Source organism: Anarhichas minor, unplaced genomic scaffold, assembly GCF_050575085.1.
Source record: "Anarhichas minor isolate MPS153535 unplaced genomic scaffold, ASM5057508v1 ptg000010l, whole genome shotgun sequence".
In the NCBI taxonomy this organism is placed as follows: Eukaryota; Metazoa; Chordata; class Actinopteri; order Perciformes; family Anarhichadidae; genus Anarhichas; species Anarhichas minor.
The window spans coordinates 15,363,605-15,381,832 of NW_027466456.1; the positions used below are offsets into that span (position 1 = coordinate 15,363,605).

Here is an 18,228-nt window from a genome sequence, read left to right on the forward strand (position 1 = left end):
AATACAAATAAATAAAAATAAAAATATTTCAATAACATTTTAGCCAATATAGTTAATACTATCCTATCGAAAAATTGAGTATCATTAAACTGTGTAATATATCACAGAATCAATTGTATGCGTAGATAATCATGGTGGTTGGCATTGTATTAAAACATCAAGTGACAAAGTTTAAACTCATAAGCAACATTAGTCGGATCGGGGAGGTCTGGAGCGCCAGCAGTCCTCCGCTGTCTGGTGACGCTCTTCCTTCCTTCCCCACCCAGAGAAAGCTGAGCTTTACCGTTAAGGTCCAACTCTGTACTTATGGTGACGGGCCGCGCTACTATCTCTGAAAGCTATACTGGACCGTTGTAGTTATTGCCGAAGAGATTTTACACCTGAACTGGACGTCTGGTTGATTCGCCAAGTTATGCGTAAAAAGGCGCACCACTCGTCGTGCCGCAGCGTCACCGTTTCGGATGTACATCTCTCCCCGTAAAAACGATTTAGTAACGGCAACTTTTTCCAAATGAGGATTATAAATACCATGAGGATTTTGTGGGTGTTTGTATTGTGCTTCCTTGATTTATCAGGTAAGTGGGAACTTATTTTAAGACTGTTTGGATAGCTCTTAAACAGAGCACAAATGTCAAAGTCGTCATTTATTTTCGTTGTGTATATTAAGAAATAACAATTCCCCACTTAAGTCTACACTAATTGCTTGTTTATTAATTAGATAATTCATTAAAGTCATAAATACCCTCAGAATGTAGAGTGTGGATGTCTAAACCCTTTGGGAAGACAGGAGCTCATCCATGTTTCCTGTCATTGTTCTGTGGATCTGGGCTTAAATACCAGGGAGAAGGAATGCTGGACAAACTGACATTATTGGGTTTGGCCTTTTTTTCCAAATAATCCCATTCCCTTTTTTGTTTTTGTACATGCGGGCAGTTTCTCAATCTCAGATGTCAGTGTGTAAGATGTTGCAAGTCAAAGAGTCACTTTTATAATGAATACACTATGAGATTCAGAACATACTGGTTTTGTACAGCACTTTATGTGTTTAGATGGTTTGCAGCATGATTTTGTGTAAACTGTGTCAGGTGTATTAAAATAAGTTGATGACATTCTACATCAGAAAAACTGTTTACTTATTTGGTCTACAACATGTTCCAAACTGATGTTATTCGTTTGAGCTAAATGTAATCTTAGAAACAGGATTATGTGTCAGAATACTATCATTTCTATTAAAACCTGCATCAGATATTTTAATGAAATTGAGTTGAATTGTGCTAAATGAAGAGTGAGCAGTAAAAAATCACTTTGTAGAGATGCTGAGACAGATGTGACTATGATTTCTGAACTGACTGAACGATATATATATATATTGGGCTAGATGTAGTTATGGGTCTTCTTCTAAAAAGGTCAAATTGTCCATTTATTTGCTTGTTGCTTAATCCCCTGACTCCAGAGGTTTGTGAATCGTAGTAGTCTCATAATCAAGTTAAGCTTATTATGTCTATTCTCTGTCCTGTAGATGCTGTGATCGACTTGACAATGATATCCACAGCGGAGGCCACCAATGTCAATCACTTCTCCATCTCATGTATCAACGGAGAGCGCAGCCCTTCCCAGGTTGAGCTGGACATCAAGAAAGACAATAAAATCCTCATATTCCCCAAGAAGCCAAATTTTAAAGTGCATAAACCCAGGAACAAGGAGGTAATGGCCAGAGACTTCCGTGAACTGGATCATATCGGCATCTTCTACTGTCAATCCACTCAGGAAGTTCCCCCACTTGAGACGGTCACAATGATCAATAATTTTGGCAGAGGTGGGTTCGGACTTTTTTCCGAAGTTTTATGAGAGTTTTAACTGACCAAACAAACTATGACTGGATTATTTATCCTCTACAGTTTTCTTAACCATCCAGTTTGGATGGTTTGTCAGGTTTGGATCATAACTGTGTGTATCTGTTTTCCTTTATAGCTAATTTTGTCCCAACTCACCTTACACTTACTGCTAACAAAGGAGAGACAGTTCACCTCAGCATGCAGCTATTTAGCTCCCAAAACAGAGATGTGACCTGGAAGTACAATGGTAAGCCATCCTACACCACTCAAGAGAGACAGGACATTTGATGCGCAATAAGAAGCTATTTACTCTCTTTCTACCTATTGCAAATACGGATAGAAGACTACAGTACTTTTTTAACACATTGAAATTCATGGCCTCAATGTTGTTGTTTTTTGTGTTTCATGTAGGAAACTACTATTATATGACTCACTGGAAAGACATGATCAATCGTACAGCGATACTCACTGTGGAGAATGCAGCTTTTGCCAATCAAGGCATCTACAGTGCCAGCTACGTGGGAGAAATCCCCCTACAGGGCGCGTGGATGAGGCTCATTGTCAGAGGTTTGTTGAATCCTGATATTCACAAGCTTGGAGTCAAAAACACATACGCAGAAATTTGCACGCATCAGGATCAGATTGTGTCAAGGCTTTTACAACATCAACGACTCTATTAAATGTAGATTTATCATACAGCTCACAAAAAGATCTGTCGATGAAAATTAAAAAGGAAGTTTTGTGGTGGAAGAAGAAGCTTAAATGGCCTTTATATTCGACAGAAATGTCAATAAAAGCAGACAAGAGTGATGACACCACAGAAACATTTGGGTTGTGTCTCATAATTAATGAATTAATTTAAAAAGACTGATAAGTAAATCCTGAAAAGAAGACTCTGAGAAGTCACTGCGCTCGACCAGAAAATAGTCAAGGACCTAACCACCCGTATAAAATTGTTGTTTTTACACATACTTTTCTGTATGGATTAAACACGAAATACCTCGTTTCCAGTCTTTATGCTAAGCTAAGCTTGTTAGCTTAGTTTAGCTTAATTGACGGACACTTGGGAATGTTATCAAACTCTCAGCAAGAAGGCAAATAAAAACATTTCCCCATATGTGAAAGTATACATTTTTAACAGCAGCAAGTTGGTTTTGAGCTTAATGAATTAAAGCCTGAACACGACATGTATCTCATTGAGACAGCATGTGTTAGTTTCATTTCCTGTAGCTCAGTGTTGTAAAGAGACATCAGTACTATCAACACCATCTCCACCCTCCACCTGCTCTGCTTTGAGATTCCCTTCTTCCCCCCCTCTCTCTCTCTCTCTGTCCACCAGATGCAATGGATTTTTTTCGGCTCATATTACTACATGATTCAATGTCTTTACTATTTCCTTAGATTTGTATCGTGAATATATAATCTAAACAGGCGGTCTGTGCTTAATTCAATTCAATTTATTTTGTATAGCCCCAAATCACAAATGTGCCTCAGAGGGCATTACAGTCTGTACAACATACGACATCCTCTGTCTCTGTCCTCGCAACAGGAAACAAAGGGAGAGCAACAGAACATCTGTCTGAAATACAATCAAAATCAGAAATCACATCTAAATGTTTGCATTCTCTAAGATTATCCATAGCTGCCCTCAGAAAATGATGCGAGATTGAATAGACTGAAAGCTGAAACTAGAATTGTGCAGGCAGGTTTAAAACAAACTGTTCACATATTGAAGGAGGACATAACATATATGGATTTTGCAAGTCACACTTTCAACACGTTGTATACTTTTTAAGGAAAGAAAACTTGTTTCCTCTGTAGATTGTCCCAGTAAGAAGTGGGGTCCTCACTGTGACAAGGACTGTCCGGAGTGTCTCAACGGCGGAGTTTGTCATGATGTCGACGGAGACTGTATCTGTCCTCCAGGATTCATGGGAACACGGTGTGAGACAGGTTTGTAGTGTACTTAATACGGTACAATACTGCATATACAGTCGGTGTGTAAATGATAGAGAGACGCACTGATAGAGAGTAAGAGAGAGAAGATGGGTATAAAATCAGATTTGTTTTTATTGTTGTCATTAGCTAAATGCTAATGTCAGCATGCTTAGATGTTCTCAATGACAATGCAAGCATGTTGATGATTGGTTCATGTTCACCGTATTTTAACTTGTAAACCATAAACCAAAGGTAATTATCTAACAATAATATAAAACGTAATACTAATACTAGGTCAAAACAACCCATTGTCTTGGATTTGATTGGTGACCCAATGGTGTCCTAAATATGGGTGCTGGGTTAAGTTCATCCACTATTGCGTCTGTGCTATATTGATCCAAATTGGGGTCAATTTTGACCCAGTGATTTTATTGTGTGTGCGTGTGTTGAGCAGTTAAGTAAGGAGACTACATGTGAGGTACATTGCATTTCAATGGCAGACATTACATCTACACAGCGTTTTGGTCAGGACTGTGCCTAAACAGCTTTTCTTATAACAATGCAATCAAATATGAATATTTGGGTTACAGATGAGTACACTGGCAGACTAGTTACTCTGTTCTCCGGGGTGTTTTGCAAGGCAGGTTGAGGCATGATATAGCACATCTCAAGGAATTTAAATAAACACATTTGTGAATTTGTCTTTCTCTGATGGTTTGCAGCCTGCAGAGAAGGAATGTTTGGCCGAAACTGCCAGGAGTCATGTGGCTCCGAGCTGAACTGCAAGGGCCTTCGATTCTGCCTACCAGACCCTTATGGCTGCTCCTGCGCCAGCGGCTGGTTTGGGAGCCGCTGTGAGAAGGGTGAGCACTGCATCACTTAAGCTTGTTCCTGTATTTTTAATTAAACTAATATGAACATGGTTTAATAACATGTTTTTACCCTTTTGTGTGTCACACTGTGCAGTATAGCTTTCCGTTTTCTATTTTCAGACTGCGATAATGACATGTATGGACCAGACTGCAGCCTGAGCTGTAAATGCCAGAATGGAGGAGTTTGCAACCGTTTCAGTGGATGCCAGTGTCCCACAGGGTGGAGAGGACAGAACTGTGAGAAGTCGGGTAGGTATCCTCACACCATATTTATCCCTCTTTTATTCTGTTTCTACGTTTAGGTCTGGCTCCTCTGTGGAATGGTATTGACTACATCGCTATGTATATATTCTTTCGCCTCATCACTGCAAAGTATGTTTCCATTCTCATTATCCTGCTCACCGAATACCACCACCTTCTTCCTCATCACGACAGCAAAGATTTGTGAACATGCACAAGTTACAAAATGTATAAAACACAGTCGGATTACGTGCAGGTTAATTAATCCTTTTTACCAAAAAAGCTGGCTTCATCAAGGCTCATGACAAAACCCCAATGAAACCCTTTCCGGTGAAATGGTTCAATTAAATTGCTTCTAATCCTTGAGTCTGCAACTATTTTGTTTCCTTATTTTTAAGTTTTGAAGCTTTAGCTACTGTAGCTATAAAAAAAAAAAATTCTCTGTCACTATCCACATTGTCTTTTGTCGACCTCTGTTCCATGCCTCTCTCCATTTTTCAGACCGGGCTCCCCAGATCTTGGATTTGGATAGTAATTTGGAGTGGAATCTGAACTCCAGCCCCAAGATCTTTTGTTCAGCTACAGGCAACCCTCTGCCCAGCCACAACAGCATTGAGCTGCGAAAGTTGGACAGCACTGTGCTCAAGGTAGAAAGACTCCTGCCAAGATGGCTTTTAGTAAGCCTGAATTAAAATAAAGCAAATGCACAGTTTGTATAAAGTTTAAGTCAAGGTAGTCAGGTAGAGATTACATAGAAGGCCTCACAGGGAGAGGGTGATCTCGTACAGCGGTTCCCAAAGTGGTCAGGACGGGCTGTGGTTGCTGCAAGATTTATTATATTGGGCATTTTTCAATAATGTTTCACCATATTAAAAAACGTCAGCAACATCTGCATTTCTGTTTGTGTACAGATTAAACAAAAACATTTGTATTTATTGTAGCAAGATTTAAAGGTGCTGATAGGCTGATCTTTTTGTATGCCTTGTGGAGAGCTAGGCTACCTGCTTCCCTGTCTTTATGCTAAGCTAAGGTAATCGCCTCCTGGTTCTAGCTCCATGCTTAACTGGTGCTGTGACTTTATATAAAGAATCAAGTTAAATTGTACTGCGCCTTTAAGATTGAGCTGATGATTACAAGGTTGAGTCAAGTTCAGAGGAAGTCAACAACACAATGGCCTGTCCAGATAAGGCAATATCACTTTACAGTGCAGCAGTTACCACGTGTTGCCTATAAGTGACATCTACAAACATCTAATAGTTATTATTTCTGTGTTTTTTCCTTGATAATAGAAACATTCTGATATAGAGTTGTACGACCACTTCACACAAGAACGAAGAAAGTTCTCAGAGTTAGGACGTTCTCAGCATGCATCTTGCATTGCATTATATTGTATGTTATGTGCTTTACTCTCAGGCTTCTCGGACTGTTATGGACTCAAATAAGAGTACAGCCCTGTTTGAAATCCCTCGTCTGACTGCTCAACAAGGGGGGTTGTGGGAGTGCAGGGTGTCCACTAATGGAGGCCAGGACTCCCGCAAGTTCAACCTCACCATTAAAGGTTTGTGCGTGTGGTTCCTTTTAAGAAATATGTGAAGTAATAAACAGAGAGGAAAATCGATTGTTTGGTGACCATTTCCTGTATGCAGGCACATCACATGTGAGCAACAAAGATCTACATTTTCAAATATTTTCCTGTGTCTACTCAGAGCCCCCTGTTCCCACTACTGCTCCCAAACTGCTGCAAAAAAGGAGTAAGCAGCTGCTGGTGATGCCTGTGGACTCCCACAGAGGAGATGGGCCCGTCGTCTCAACCAGGCTCCTTTATAAGCCTGTGGAGAACGGAGACTCGTGGTCCTCCATCATAGGTAGGATATCATTTCAAAGTAATACTACGTAAATGGAAATACTGGCCTTGACAAACCAAAATAAATAAAACATATTTATAAGAAACACCCGAATCATGTTTGCTCTACAATGCACTGCAGGTTAAGGATATTATACTCGGCTCAAGTGCCCTGCTGTTTTTTTCTCTCAACAACTTGTCATATAACAAACAAAAATATGTGTAGTTTTAAATGTCTATTATGTGTGTTTATTATACTATGTATGTTTTAAGCTAAATGTTAAATAGATTACCCATACACCTTTATGATAACAGCATTTCCTACATCCACATTCTTTCAGTTTATAGTGACAAAGAGCCGATCACGCTGATGAACCTGGAGCCTTCAACACGGTACCGTGTCCGTGTCCAGCTGAGTCGTCCTGGGGAAGGCGGAGAGGGGGCCCCGGGGCCAGAAGCCATCATGGAGACTGATTGTCCTGGTAAGACCCACCGATAACTGGGATCACATACATCCTGAACATAAGTATAGTTATCTGGAAATCTTGCTTGTGAACAAATGTCTACAGTCTGAACCACAGAACTTCAGCAAGCACAGTTATCTTATGTATGGTTAGACTAATAGTGCTTTTCCCAGACATTAAGTCGCCAGTTGTCTTTTCCCCAGTGAGCAAATCTGTCCGGATGACTCGAGTAAGGAACAAAAGATACCAATGGACTGAAGTGATCCGTGGGCACTTCTTTGCTAAAAATAAAATGAAGTCCCTATGGGATCACAACTACAATAACAAAAACAAACCTTTGTCATCAGTCATCTAGGAATCACAAAATGAATCAGGGAAAGCAAGAAACTGCTTTCAAGTGGCAGAGTCAATGATTTAATTCCTCAATGGTGGAGAGGGAGAGAGCATATCCGAGTGTGAGCACAGAAAAGATCAAGGAAACTAGCTGAAATAGAAAAGTGATTGTTTTGGATTGTCATAGTTTCAAAGTTCTGTTGAGTTTGAATTTTTGGTCATATGTAGTTAGATCCATGAGTGAAATGGAAACATTTTATTTGTTACAAGGGAACATTATTCGCTTACACAAGCACAAACTATTTATATGACAGTTTAAGATTATGCAAAATGGAGTGAGAAGTCATATTTAAAATGGCATATGATTCATTCATTTTCTCAAGCCACTTGATTACATTACAGGTTGCTGTGGCCTGCAGGATTCTGTAAAATTGGCCAAAATGCAAATAAACACCTCATGCAGGTTGTAGGTTCATCACAGAGCCAACAGTGTCCCAATTCCTTTACTACAAACTAATTGTATACAGTATCGTTATACTAATTGTGTACGAATCGTTATATTGTACTATACTGTTTTTGCAGTTAGTATACACAAAATCAACATTCGTTTATGTTTCATTCCAAAAGGAAATAGTAAAATACTTGTGCAGTTTGGGGCACAGTCATGCAAACACATTAAGATCTCCAATTAAACTGCATGTCTTTGGACTTTGGGGGGGAAACCAGAGCACCTTTACAAAACCCACATGAACCCTGGGTGTAACTTCATAAAGGAGTGGGGCCATATATTTAAAGCTACTCCTTCTTGTTGTGAGCCAACAGTCCTAACTGCTGTACGGCAGCCACTTGATATATAAGTTGAGGTAATCGTCCACTTCACTTCGAAATACTTTACCTGTCCCTCAAGGGGCGATTTTAGGGAAACCGTGACTAAAATAATGAGAGAAATTCTCAAGGAGCTGTCAGCTCATACTGTGTTCTCTGTCGCTGCAGAACCCACAGTTCAACCTGAGATTGACATCAGCTCGGTGGAAGGCCGCAATGCCACTGTACGGTGGCGACTGCCCGCCAACAATGGCGTTAATGCTGGCACAGCCAGTGGCTTTTTAGTGCAGCTCTTCGGCCCTCCACCCTTCAGTGAGAAACTACTGGAGGAGACCACCCTGCTCACTGTGCTCTCCACAAAGTTCCACAACATGAAGTACCAGCAAGACTACACCGTGGTGGTGCACCTCATCAACTGTGGCAGCCTGGGACCGCCCTCTAAATCCTACCACTTCCGCATCAACAGCCAGGGTAACTAGAAACTCTGCTGTTAATAAGCTGCAAGGAAGGCTCCTTCTAAATGTTGCAGAAGTATCAATGCAGTTGATAATGCATTTACAGGGGTTTGTGGCTGAAGGAGAGGTCCAACACAATACATAGTGTGTTAAAGGCCCACTCGTATTTTGTTTTAATGGTAAATAAAACTTAAATAAATGGGATGATAAGAGCTTCTTAAATGTGCTTTAAACCCTCAGGAAAAGAGTATAGTTGGTGCTTGCTGGTTGATTGGTGACTCTCTCCCTGCCCACAAACTTTAATTGAGTTGAGGATGAGTTTAGCAGCTGATAGGTACAGTAGGTGTTGAGGAATAATCCAGTTTAGTTAGCAATCAGTGGAGATCAACAAGTTAGAAAAAGATCAATCCGACAGAACTGCAACGAATGCGGTTTAACCCTTGTCTTTGGTATGAAAGCGTTCCCAGAGCACCAACGGGTAAAAGCCTGTGATTGTAACATACATTTTATTTAGAATATAGTTTTACAGAATCACTGTTGATTTCCCTAACTATAATAATCTCTGTGTGTCTCAGGTCCGTCATCCCCACGCAACATCCAGGCCCTGCCCTTGTCCATGTCAGCCATCCAGGTGAGATGGCAGCCCCCTGAAGATCCCAATGGAGGCATCATCAAATACATCATAGAGTACCAACCAGTTGGCCAAGGGAAGCCCCTCCCTTGGGTGGACACAGACGATGGAAACAAGACCACCAAAGATGTGACGGCACTCAACGGCAGCACGCTCTACCAGTTCAGAGTGAGGGCTTTCTCCAAAGTGCCGGGAGAGTGGAGCAAGATTGTTCAGGCGATGACTCAGGGCGACGGTGAGTAGGAAGTTATTGTCTGCTCACCCACCTTTATCCACCATTACTACAACTGACATGTGGATATTGATTAGTAAAGTAAGCCTAAGAGTAAGCCTTGTTGTCAGCTTTTCCTTTCTGGAAAAAACATTTGACTTACTGGATTACCAGAGTGAATGAATAATCCAGTCTACTGACATAAATCAAGGCCTTTTTATAGCTTCTTGGACATACATTTATTCCCTCAATCAATCAAGCTAAAAGTAGCTCTCAGTGGAACATTTCTGCACTACTGCACTTGTGGCTAATATTGGGCTTTTCCCAGGTGGCGTTGAACGGGACCACCCACACAGGGGGAGGGTTCTACTCAGAATAAAAATATTTATCTTCACTGTCTGAAAATCATCTCCATCTCCCATCCTGCCCCTCTGTCCCTCTCTATTTCTTTCACTCTGCCCAAAAAAGGCATTCAGAGTTTAACCCCGACCACCCAGGGTGTGGCTGGGAGACCTGTTGGGGACAGTTACCAGCTGTTGGTAGCAGTGGTGGGCTCGGTAACTGTCACCTGTGTAACTATCCTGCTGGCACTGTTGGCTCTCTTCTTCATCCGCAAGACGCTGCTCAACCGTCGGCGCACGTTCACCTACCAGTCTGGATCGGTAAGGATCCAAATTTTGAGTTTTGGTTGACATCGTATCTGATCTGACAAAGCTCAAATGTATTTTGAGAAAAGCCTACTTTCAAGAACTTTGACATGTTTGTATTTATCGCAGAGCTTAAGACTGTTTATACCCCCAGGGTGAGGAGACTATTCTGCAGTTTAACTCAGGAACACTGACCCTGACACGGAGGCCAAAACCGACACCAGAGCCCCTAACTTATCCAATCCTGGAGTGGGAGGACATAAAGTTTGAAGATGTCATCGGAGAGGGCAACTTTGGCCAGGTCTTTAAGCTCTTAATGTACTTTCTGAATGTTTTAAATCCTTTATTCACTTGGGTAAACATTTAAGCTAACAACAGTCTCAAAACCAGGTAATCAAAGCCATGATCAAGAAGGATGGCAACAAAATGAGCGCAGCCATCAAGATGCTGAAAGGTATCTTTGGCACACATTCATGCAAGCACTCTCAAACATATCGATATATTGCACAATGCATCGCACACAAAAACACACCAAAGCCGCTTAAGCTGCTTTGCTTGCATTTCGTCTAATGATGCTTTTCATGCTGATCTTCCTGCAGAGTTTGCCTCAGAGAATGACCACCGAGACTTTGCAGGGGAGCTGGAGGTGCTGTGTAAACTAGGCCAGCATCCCAACATCATCAACCTGATAGGAGCCTGTGAGAACAGAGGTGAGTGAGCAACACCTGGTGGCTTTTATGGATATTGATGAGCTTTCGAGTTATGGCTTTTGAAGAAATACCGATGGTTATGACGACAAGGCTTTTAAGAAGACTGTAAGACTGTATGTGTGTTACCTTAACTTGCTTATCTGGTGTCTAGACCTTACAAATTACGTGAAATATATATTCCTTTTTCATTTGGTGGACACTGTCCACATTCTAGTGGCGAGCTGTATGACGAGATCCAATATATCTATGTAGTATATGCAGTATATAAATGATGTAATATGCTTCAGCAGGAACCAGTTATGGTAGAACTTTATTAATCATGACCCAATTCAAGGTCCACTTATGAGCTTTCTCTGGAGCATTCAACCATAACACAGTCTTTATCTGTGGGTGGAGTTTGTTCAATGAGTATAATCATGATTAGAGATGATCCATTGTGATTGATATGTGAGCTCAGTGTTATGACTTCATCTATAGCGCTTTAAGCTACGTCTTGCCTGATGTGTATATTATTAATATATTGGATTATGTATTTCTAAATATATTTGGAGACTTTCCAATCTAAATTAATTTGCTTATACATTTTTATTCAAAAGCTGGCAGTATTGATTTTTCAAAGGACTGATTTATGCTGATATACTAGTCGGTGTCTTGCAGACAATATCCTGACCAAATCCTACTTCTATCTATCGACTAATTGTACCCCTGTATGTAGTACCGTAAGGAAAGTGGTTTAATTCTTCTTGCTTGAGATCCAAACAGATACTCCTATCTTATCATGTGTCATCTGCACCTGGAAAGCACCCTAATGTGTCCAAGCTAAATAATCCTTGCCTGCCAGAGGCATTTTGCACTTTTGCATCACATTTGTTTGATTTGTCCCTGTGCTCCACAAGCACACTGCTGTGCCTTGTATTTATGTATTTGTATAAGGTTACCTTGGCCCCGGAGTATCGGTTTCCCATAGCGACAGCCCATGGCTTCTACATGGAATAATTCAATTGCTTTTGTTTGATCAAAGATTGATAACATATGGGGGAGGAAGTGTAGTGTGGAAAGTACATCAGTGAGGACATTACAATACCAAATCAGCCTTGAAAAATAAACATTCTAATTGCGTGTGTCTCCCCACCGGTTTCACTTTCTCTCAGCACTTCAATCTCCAGACCTTCACTCTACTGTGTTTACATCTGTTGTTTAGCTCAGGTTCACCTCCATTATTCAGTGATAAGAGTACAACAATACATATTGACTGTAATACCGCCTCCTAAACCAGAGTAATAAAACCTCATTCTTACCTGTTGAAACTTACAATGTTAAAAAAAAGTTTAAAATGTCCAACAAATCCTCCATTCGTGTCATTTTCTAGAACAGTTTTGGTCTTCCATGATTCAGCGGTTTGTTTACACGCCTCCTTAATACATGTTTTATTATTATTAATATTATGCAATTTGTAAATTGTAATCATTTTATACAATTTGAAAGGTTAACACAAACATATTCTATTTACAGTATGTTAAAGACTGGCTTGGTGTTCAACCAGCCAGCTGATTGTAAAATTGAGGAAAAGGGGAAGAAAGGAAGGAAGAAAGGATAGAAAATAAAGAAGGAAAGAGATCAATAAGAAAGACATGCGTTCAGGGGGTAATGTTTCTTTCACATACAATTTGCATGTGTTCTTGCTGTGCTGCCTCTGTCTTTGCTGTTGTTAATATGTCTTTTATTGCAACAGAGAAAGTCATTGGCTTGGAGTGGTAGCACAAGCAGGTACTCAATTGCTGTTTTTGGCATTTTGGGAGGTTTTTTTTTGTTTCATGTTGAGCAAAGAAAATTGATTTGGATCGATGGAAACACAGCATGTCCCGATTACCATAATCTCTTGTAGCTGAGAAGGAACATGAGTGTATTGTGTTCCAGTTCTTTAACTAGTATGTCCATCGCCGCGCTATTCTTTCCTTCGACATATGGTATTAACTTATTGTGTTGGAACTCTCTCTGTTCCTGGTGAAACCCTTCCAACAAGCACAATTGCCTCATGACCCGAAGAAACTCTGTTTTGGCGGGAAGCCACCATCTATTAACAAATCCTCAACCATCTGGTTGATCCCTCTGAGGATTTCATGAAAGGTTTGTTTTACTTCTGTCCGTGTCAAGACAGAACTGTTAAAGGCCAAGCCCCTTACCAGCTGTAGCTGGGTCTGTTCCCGGCCGATTGCAGGGAGGCCATCCAAGCTCAGAGTCAGAGTTTTTGGAGAGCTGAGCTTGTAGATGAAATGTTTATTAGCAGCAGCCTTAACTATATAAATCACCATGAGAGTGTCTTGTGATGTCAAATACATTACGTGTTGCCACAAAGGGAGTGAATCTCATACCAAGATATCAAACATCATAAAGGGACATCTATGGGACATTTATTAAGTGTCCTTTATATTACAGGATCACCTCCTCTTCCTAATGTTACTCTGTCTCTGTGTTCTCCAGGTTACCTGTACATAGCCATCGAATACGCTCCCTATGGTAACCTTCTCGACTTCCTGAGGAAGAGTCGAGTGTTGGAGACCGATCCCGCCTTTGCCAAGGAGCATGGCACTGCTTCCACCCTCACCTCCCAGCAGCTGCTGCAGTTCGCTGTAGACGTGGCAACTGGGATGCACTATTTAAGTGACAAACAGGTAGGAGGTGAAAGAGTGCGTGTGTGTCGCTGCTTGTTTATTATTTTGTGTGGATAGGGGCATGTTTCTTTCCTCAGTTTTTTATGTCTCTCATAAAAAGGAATTCTTTTCAAACAAGCTCCGTGACAGAGGATGTTGATGAAGTCATTGCATAACTAAATAAAAAACATGTTAATTAAATAATGCCTCCTCTCTCTCTCCTACCCTCTCTTGGCACTAGTTCATCCACAGGGATTTGGCAGCCAGGAATGTTCTTGTAGGGGACAGCCTTGTGGCAAAGATAGCAGACTTTGGCCTGTCCCGGGGTGAGGAAGTTTACGTTAAGAAGACAATGGTGAGTGGCGGAGTCATACACAGTTGCACTTTTATTTTCAGAAAACAACCAACAGCCAGCAGAGGGCACTAGTTGTTTTAGTCATTTTGCACTCAATGTATTTCAGTGGATTATTGTTATTGACATCAGCTAAGAAGACTAATATCAGATAAACTACAATAAGCGTTTACCAGTAGATATCTGCACATATAAATGTGTGACCCCACAGTGTTATATCTGTAGCCTGTCAGTCAATTCGTAGTCTGTTACATGATGGTTATTAATTCATTAATATGACATTTTGAAAAAGACTTAGTTGTTTAACTAACAACTTATTTTGAAGATTAATTATAACTTTTCACTGGTATCACATCAATTTAAACAGCAGCTGAAAGATTCTGATAATAGTGTGTAGTGATAGTACAGCAGGGAACTATATTACCCTAAAAGGCCATGGACATGTACAGTACTTGATATGTTAACTGGATCTCCATCATCAACCTGTGGAGTATTATATTATTAAATATATATTTTACTTCTTTATGTGTTCGTGTTTCATATTTTATGTTTTAATATTCATAATCAGACTCTTCACATGTGTGAGCATGTTGATATGTCAACATAGCAGAAGGTTTTAAATAAATGTCTTGTTTTTGTCTTCAGGGGAGGCTGCCTGTGCGCTGGATGGCCATTGAGTCCCTGAACTACAGCGTGTATACGACCAAGAGTGATGTGTGAGTGTACAGTGTCAACTCATCAGCTCAACCAATGTCATTCTCATTGCACTCACCTCAACAGGTGGAGTTTTTTTAAGGGAGGCAAAGCTCACAATGTTTGTCACACCGGAGCTTCAATTACATACAACATGCAAAACATATTCTGAGTGACATGGCAGGCTCATGAGGTTGCAAACAAATCCCCCCTCTGGTCACTGGTGGAGTGATAGTAGTTGTGTAAGTGTTGTGTAACTGATAAGCACAAGCAGGAAGTCTTGGGTTCACCTTAGCAGACAGACTGAGACGTTGGTCTGTCAACTGGAGCCTATTTATACACGGTGGAGAACAGACATGAAGAGTGGAGGACAGCTAACGGAAGAAGTGTGAAGGCTGCTGTAGGGTCAGAGAGAGTTGTGAACATCAGTATAAGAGAAGCAGAGTGAAAGGGAGAGACAATGAACAAGATCTGAGACAGAGTGAGAAGAGAAAAACAAAGACCGACCCCACAAGCAACACTTGTCTGCACATATGATCTACCACACGGCATTGTGACATGTGAAACAAATGGCACAACTTTTTCAAATGGCACAACTTTTTCCAGTAAAAGTTACATAACTTTTACTGGATTCAAAATATTTATTAATTTACTGTATATGTAGATTAGCAAGTATGCAATTATGCAGGTTTCTTTACAAAGTGTTAACCTTATATCACATATGATCGAGTCCGAAGTTCAAAAAATGTTCAGGTGTAACTCTTAAAACAATGCTATTTTCTTCCCATGTTTACTTTAAAAACATCTCTGTCCTTGCATTTTCTCTCCCAGGTGGTCTTTCGGTGTTCTCCTCTGGGAAATTGTAAGCTTAGGTAAGTAACCATACAGCCTGTGGTGGAAACATGATGCTGACAATCCTCACCATTGCTCAACCCACCATCAACATCAAAAAAGCATTTTCTGTCTTTCTTGTGTGTGTGTGTGTGTGTGTGTGTGTGTGTGTGTGTGTGTGTGTGTGTGTGTCAGGTGGCACACCATATTGTGGGATGACATGCGCTGAGCTTTATGAAAAGCTGCCACAAGGCTTCAGGATGGAAAAACCCAAAAACTGTGATGATGAGGTGTAAGTATTCGGCATTCAGCTAATAATTAATTAGCTTATGTTGTCTTTCCATCCTCCGTTCTACCCTTCTACCATTCATCAATGTCTATTTCTCTGTCCAGCTATGAGCTGATGAAACAGTGCTGGAGGGATCGGCCCTACGAGCGACCCCCCTTCTCTCAAGTTTCTGTCCAGCTCAACAGGATGCAGGAGGCCAGGAAGGTAATGCTGCATTCACACAGTCGGGAGAAAGGGAAGACTCGGAAAATGTCCTGTCGTTAATACTTAGGAGTGGAGTGGAGGGTAGCTATCTTGGAGTGAACATCCCTCCAAGATAGCTACACCTAAAGTCATACAGACGTTTGTATAATTTTTTAATGCCATTTTCATATAGCTATTTGGTTTGTCAACTCACATATAGAGTGTTACTGTTGGAATTTATTTACACTGAACTCTTGCAAATTGTATGTTTGCAGCCATTTGGCACCAGTTTATTGACATTTCTCTAGTTCTTCTCTCCGAGTGTGGTCTGTACACAATGACATGAACGGGTTATGAGGCTCCAGCATGATTATGTTTTAAAGTCTTTAAACACAACAGCTTCTATACATCTTCCAGGCTTATGTGAACATGGCTCTTTTTGAGAACTTCACCTACGCTGGAATAGACGCCACAGCCGAGGAGGCCTGACTACAAGCCCCCCCAGACCCTAGCATGCCACGTAGCCCCAATAGGAAGTCCCGAGGATGGTCGCCACGTTACTGCAACCCCCCTGCCGCTCAACGTCATGACAGGAGGACCAGGCGCTCTACCAAAGCCACCCAGCTATAGATGGAGGACTGTGAAAGGACACTGTGTGGAGGTATCAGAGACATTAGGAGATGAAGAGTATGGCTAGGCCTTGGATGGATAGATGTGATTGCTACCAACCTTTTGGGTTACTGAGCCCAAATTACTACAAACCAGTCCCAGAAAAAAGACACACCATTGTACCTCTTACTGTTGCAAAAGTTACAATGCTGGACCCTTTTCTCTGACTGTTGAGGGGATGCAGCAAATGAGGAGCTATGTGTAAAATACCACAGGGTCTGTGGGGTGTCGACATATGACTTTATTTTCCCTCTATTGGTCTAAATGGAGAAGGAATTTTTTTTTTTTTATGAAGATGATATTCAAAGGACACAGTGTGAATCACAAATATCCAAGTTCTCAGACTGTTAGAAAGCGGTAAAAGAAACATACATTGTAGCACTTAAACCAGCCTCATTCATGCCATTGGTGTCTTTTACTGTTTGCCTATCACTGCCATGTGAATGTAACTACTACTGTATATATTTTGTCACAAGGATGTATCAAAGCCTCTTATCCGAATGTAGTCAAAGATACAGGCCGACATAAATGCAACCATGGTAGATGCTCCATGTGTTGCATGCAAAGGTCCACCACAAGAGAAGTTGTTTTGAAAATGTTACTAATTCAGGGCAGATACACAGCTAGTCTGCCAGCTATCAACATTATAGTTTACCTTTAACACTATGCAACCTAACGCACTGTACGGTAATGTATCCATTGTATGAGAATGTACAGTATGTTTTCATTAACTGGTTCCTTGAATAAAGGTTTTGTGTGGTGACTGGACTCATCACCACATTGGTAGCTGTTCTATTAGCATAAGTCCAGTTTTCAGTTATAAACTGCAGTTTCTGTGACACTAAGGATGTTGACGCTAGCAAAGATGATTGTGTTTTTGTTGTTGTTGTTGTCGCTTGCCTGCTCAAAAGTGAGCAATGATGGGGAAACCACAGGTCAGGCTGCTGGGGGCCAAAGGAACACTGATACCCCTGCTGCACTGAGCTGATCTGTCACTGGGTTTCCTTCGCTAACCAACCGCAGGCGCATAAGTGTCTGTCAAACATGGTCTCAGTGGGCCAGCTTCCTGAGGACTGCCACACAAAGACACGACTATACAACAACACAAATGTGTAATAAGGGAACGAAACAAAAATGATTTCTGTCCCTTGTTTGAAAATGGGCTGAAAATGATTTTTCAGTAACGCTCTATAGGCGTTACTGAAGCCCCATCTGTTACCTCAGCACGTTGTTACATTATGAAAAGGCAAACATATCTGGCACAAAAATATAATTTATTGTATTTTTGTAAAAAAAAAAAAAAAAAAGCAGGGAAATGGTAATGATACTGGGACGTTTGGTGTAAGATTGTAAGGTGTTTGGGCCAGGAGAGAGGGTGGCTTGGGGTGAAGGCTATGCGTGGGGGCTAGAGTTGATCTGAAGCAGCATTGAGGGTGTTGGTGTTGGAGCTGGAAGTAATTTCCTAGTGTGAGCAGAGCTGCTGGTACAAGCAGTATTGGGGATGTGGTGTGTTGTCAGGGGGTTTTGACACTACTGGTTGGTGGGATAACAGCTCT

At 41.0% G+C, this 18,228-nt stretch overlaps 1 protein-coding gene across 1 annotated transcript; it reads left to right on the plus strand.

Annotated features, from left to right (window-relative positions):
• Window positions 1–511: 511 nt before the first annotated feature.
• tie1 (tyrosine kinase with immunoglobulin-like and EGF-like domains 1) lies at window positions 512–17,435 on the plus strand. The gene is made up of 24 exons (XM_076088361.1): window positions 512–575; window positions 1,520–1,816; window positions 1,972–2,082; window positions 2,247–2,402; window positions 3,657–3,788; window positions 4,496–4,636; window positions 4,766–4,894; window positions 5,387–5,532; window positions 6,299–6,443; window positions 6,592–6,750; window positions 7,070–7,210; window positions 8,519–8,821; window positions 9,381–9,671; window positions 10,116–10,309; window positions 10,449–10,595; window positions 10,685–10,748; window positions 10,894–11,004; window positions 13,486–13,676; window positions 13,897–14,010; window positions 14,653–14,723; window positions 15,532–15,572; window positions 15,727–15,823; window positions 15,925–16,024; window positions 16,421–17,435. Exons 1-24 carry the CDS (start codon window positions 512–514, stop codon window positions 16,490–16,492), a joined length of 3,417 nt encoding a protein of 1,138 aa, XP_075944476.1. The 3' UTR covers window positions 16,493–17,435.
• Window positions 17,436–18,228: the final 793 nt, after the last annotated feature.

Excerpts from the sequence above, each read along its gene's own strand:
- tie1 (XM_076088361.1), top strand. The coding sequence starts at position 512 with ATGAGGATTATAAATACCATGAGGATTTTGTGGGTGTTTGTATTGTGC. Across the intron at positions 14,011-14,652 it reads TTTACGTTAAGAAGACAATG|GGGAGGCTGCCTGTGCGCTG; the intron begins GTGAGTGGCGGA and ends TTTTGTCTTCAG. Across the intron at positions 15,573-15,726 it reads CTGGGAAATTGTAAGCTTAG|GTGGCACACCATATTGTGGG; the intron begins GTAAGTAACCAT and ends TGTGTGTGTCAG.